We start from the raw sequence: 4,621 nt of genomic DNA, 5'->3' as shown, positions 1-4,621 counted from the left end.
CACCCCCCCCCCTCCACCTTACATCTACAAATCTCCTCCACCCCCTTCATCATCCCCACCACCTCCCTACTATTATAAGTCTCCCCCACCTCCCTCACCATCTCCTCCACCCCCATACTACTACAAATCCCCACCACCACCTAAAAAATCACCACCACCACCATACTACTACAAGTCACCACCTCCTCCCTCACCATCGCCGCCCCCATCATATTACTACAATTCTCCACCACCACCTACTCATTCACCACCTCCACCTTATTACTATAAGTCACCACCACCACCCTCACCATCTCTTCCCCCTCCATACTACTACAAATCTCCACCACCACCCTCACCATCTCCTCCCCCTCCATACTACTACAAATCTCCACCTCCTCCTTCACCATCTCCTCCACCACCATATTATTATAAATCTCCTCCACCACCTTTAAAATCTTCATCACCTCCTTATTACTACAAGTCTCCACCACCTCCAACTAAGTCCCCACCACCTCCAACACCATACTACTACAAGTCTCCACCACCACCTAAAGCTCTACCTCCTCCATATTACTACACTTCCCCCCCTCCACCCATCCCTTACCCTCACCACCACGACTTAATTGTCAAGGTGGTAGGAAAAGTTTATTGTTACAGATGCTATAATTGGGGATATCCAATGAAGTCACATGATAAAAAGCATCTAAAAGGTACATTTTGTGTTAAAATGATTAAGCATATCTAATATTGTTTATCTTAAACTTGCAAATTTATTATGATTCATCAAATTTAGTTTTAGTTGTTCAATGAAATGGACAACACTAATTTATAGCATCTTCATGCATGTTTTTGGCTTGATATTGGATATCATATATATATTCATTATATTTCTATGTACAAATGTCTCTAGGGATATATGATTGATCCATTTTTCAAACAAAAATAATAGTATCTAATAGAGACCAATTCACTATTGAACACGATTTAAACTATGGATATTAATTATTGAAGTTCATGCGCACAAACATACAAATTTTGTCATGTCCCAAGTTTTAAATTTTCACTTGAAACATTAGACTACATTACCTTACCTATGACATAATAACTTGAAAAGAACAAGGATCATGATATATATAAAGAGATGTCCAATCAATAATCGATCCACATGTAGTAGTTGTCATATTGAATTAATAATTGAATTAATAATTGAATTGAATGACAAACATGTCTAAAACTTCCAAATGTAAAACTAATTAACTAATACTATTAATTATATTACATTGGAAAAACGAAATGCTTATTATTTATTTTAGTTTGGCCTGCACAACAAGCTTGATACTATAAAAATATATATGAATTAACCCACTTTCATTATTATGTGTGAAATAGGAGTCGTGGTGGAGGTAACATGTAAGGCAGGTACTAAGAAGGTCAAGGCCTATGGTAAAACTAAGATTAATGGAAAATACAGTATCACCGTTAAAGGCTTCCACTATAAAAAGTATGGAGGAAAGGCATGCAAGGCCAAGCTTCACGCGGCACCAAAGGGTTCATCATGCAATATCCCAACTAGCCTACACTGGGGTAACAAAGGTGCCTCCCTCAAGGTGAAGTCCAAGACAAAGTATGAAGTTGTGCTCTCAGCTAAGTCATTCGCTTATGCTCCTAAGACCCCTTATAAGAAGTGTGAGAAGCACAAGTCCACTCCGGCTCCTTACTACTACAAGTCTCCTCCACCCCCACCTCCTACTTACATATACAAGTCACCTCCACCACCATCAACTCATTCCCCCTCACCACCATATTATTATAAATCACCACCACCTCCTTCACCATCCCCCCCACCTCCATACTATTATAAATCTCCATCGCCACCATCTTCATCACCCTATTACTATAAATCACCACCACCTCCTTCACCATCACCCCCACCACCTTACTACTACAAATCCCCCCCCCCACCATATTATTATAAATCCCCACCCCCACCACCCCCGTCCCCTCCTCCGCCATACTACTACAAATCACCTCCCTCACCGGTTCATTCCCCTCCCCCACCTTACTACTACAAATCACTACCCCCACCATCTCCGTCACCTCCTCCACCATACTACTACAAATCACCTCCACCACCATCCCCATCACCTCCTCCACCATACTACTATAAATCTCCTCCTCCACCAGTTCATTCCCCTCCCCCACCATACTACTACAAATCACCACCACCACCTTCCCCATCACCTCCTTCACCATATTACTACAAATCTCCTCCTCCACCGGTTCATTCCCCTCCTCCACCTTACTACTACAAATCACCACCTCCACCATCTCCATCACCTCCCCCACCGTACTACTACAAGTCACCACCACCACCCTCACCATCTCCTCCCCCACCATACTATTACAAATCTCCTCCTCCACCATCACCATCTCCTACCCCACCATACTACTACAAATCACCTCCTCCACCATCGTCATCTCCTCCCCCACCCTACTACTACAAATCCCCACCACCTCCATCCCCTTCTCCTCCACCTCCATACTACTACAAATCCCCTCCACCACCCGATCCTTCACCACCACCTCCATACCACTACAAGTCCCCACCACCTCCATCACCATCTCCTCCACCACCCTATTACTACAAATCCCCACCTCCCCCCTCACCATCTCCTCCACCCCCATACTACTACAAATCCCCTCCTCCACCATCCCCCCCCCCTCCACCCCACTACAACTCCCCACCCCCGCCATCCCCATCTCCCCCTCCTCCATATATCTACAAGTCCCCACCTCCTCCTTCACCATCACCACCTCCTCCCTACTACTACCATTCACCTCCCCCACCGATGAAATCACCCCCACCCCCGGTTTACATTTACACTCCGTAAATCACCACAAATCATGTAAGTAAAGGTTTTTCTTACTCAACTGCTCACCATGTCAAATATTAATGCCAAAAAAGTTAAGATAATATAATGTAATCAATTCTCACTTCCAATTGTATTTGATTTGCAGGTTTTAGTGTCAGCAATGTAATAAAAGAAGGGTTCAAGAGCGAAAAGAGTAGATACGAAGGATCCTTTCCAAAACCATTCAATAAGTGTCTGAATTTTGCAACAAAAATGTTAAAAAACTTTACCATTCTCTCAAACTTCAACGTGGCAATCTTGCATAGCATTATATTGGGCCCGGCTTCGAAAGGTTCCCTTCGAATCAAGATGAGGAAGTGAGATTGAAGAAGCAGACCGGGATTTGGAAATGAGCTTTTGCAGATTGTTTGTTAGTTGTTTTTATTTTATTTTAATTTATTTGATCAAATTATTATAGGGGTTCCATTTAATTTATTTAATATATATATGTATTATCGCATAGCCTCGTTTGTTTGGGCTTCTATTTATTGTGGGCAAATTGTGGTTTCTGGGACCTTCTTGTGCTTTGCACCGAGGTTATTGGTAATAAAGGAACGCTCTTTTTCAACTTATGCATTCATAATCGGTAGCATAGCAGACGCAAGGTTTATCTTCCTTTTGCCCTCTGCAAATCATACCATTCAACTTAAAATAGAATGTGGGCACAAACAACTTCAGTTTACCAGCAAAAACAAAAATCAAGAAGAAGAAATAAGGCAATCATCTCTCATCTGCCAAACAATTATCTATGCATGTTCTGGTGTTTGATCAGATTATTAAGGGATGTAGTAGGAGTCAGCTACAGTGGCTGTCTGCTTTTTTCTTACCTGCCTCATTCTTTCTGTTGATTTTTTCAAAAGTGGAAACTGTACAAGAGAACAAGCCTTTACGAATGTATGTGTTGGACCCAGTGGCGGAGGCAGGGGGGCTGGCAGGGACCCCGGCCCCAGCAGGAAATTTTTTTTCCAGCTCCTTTTCTTGTAAATATTGTAAAAATAATTAAAAATTTAATTTTGTTTCCTTAATTTTTAATTTGGTCCCCCTTAGTTTTTTTTTCTTACACCGCCCCTGGTTGGACCCATAATCTTTCGGCAACAAAAATTAATAGAGCATTAAAATCAAAACCAAAACGAAAACCAGAGGAGCGGGTGGTTTTAGTACTGCTACGGTTCAGTAAGAAACTAGAGAAAAAGTTCATGAATGTGCATGGCGTGCGTGGTCTAATCAGTAGAGACTTTCTGCAACCAGACGAAAAGTGTTCGGATCCTCGGAGGAACTTAACAAGCTAGGGTTGCAGAAGAGCAAGTCCTCCAAAATATTTCTAGTCTTCCCTGATCATATTACCTCCAGTTTCGTTACGTTCTTGAACAGTGGATATACTATAATTACTGCAGCATGACAGAATCAAAGCACATGCTTTCGTCGTTCATGACCGGACATTCTTCTTTTTATTAATTTTAAGAGTTAATTACAACTTTGTTCCACTAGTTTAATATGTAATAATAGAATTAATTATTAATTAATCTCAATGAAATTAAAAAAAAAATAGTAATTGAATAGCTCATTCAACATCCTCTATATTTAATAAGAAATAGGATATTTTCTTGTATATATCTTTACAAGTTGTGAGATATATGTGTCATCAATGGTTTGAGATTCACTGCATCACATCACATCAGTTTTTTTATCAATGAGAATCCATCTTATTTTTTTTAAGATAAAAAAAA

At 40.9% G+C, this 4,621-nt stretch overlaps 1 protein-coding gene and 1 long non-coding RNA gene across 2 annotated transcripts in view; both read left to right on the top strand.

The window, feature by feature from the left end:
- The window catches only part of LOC105111466 (extensin-2-like), a gene marked incomplete at its 3' end in the record, with an annotated part of 3,419 nt that extends 687 nt beyond the window's left edge, over positions 1-2,732 (top strand). Inside the window, exons 2-4 of the mRNA XM_011006825.1 lie at positions 13-140; positions 946-954; positions 1,981-2,732. Coding sequence (XP_011005127.1) covers positions 13-140; positions 946-954; positions 1,981-2,732 — 889 coding nt within the window. The remainder of the gene's footprint in view (positions 1-12; positions 141-945; positions 955-1,980) is intronic.
- Position 2,733: 1 nt separating this feature from the next.
- Positions 2,734-3,466, top strand: LOC105111462 (uncharacterized). Its single transcript, XR_839605.1, has 2 exons — positions 2,734-2,888; positions 3,001-3,466. It is a non-coding gene; the product is annotated as an uncharacterized LOC105111462 (long non-coding RNA).
- The last annotated feature ends 1,155 nt before the right edge of the window (positions 3,467-4,621 follow it).

This window comes from Populus euphratica, unplaced genomic scaffold (assembly GCF_000495115.2).
Source record: "Populus euphratica unplaced genomic scaffold, PopEup_1.0 scaffold296.1, whole genome shotgun sequence".
Classification (NCBI taxonomy): Eukaryota; Viridiplantae; Streptophyta; class Magnoliopsida; order Malpighiales; family Salicaceae; genus Populus; species Populus euphratica.
This window is presented reverse-complemented; position numbering and strand designations above follow the sequence as displayed.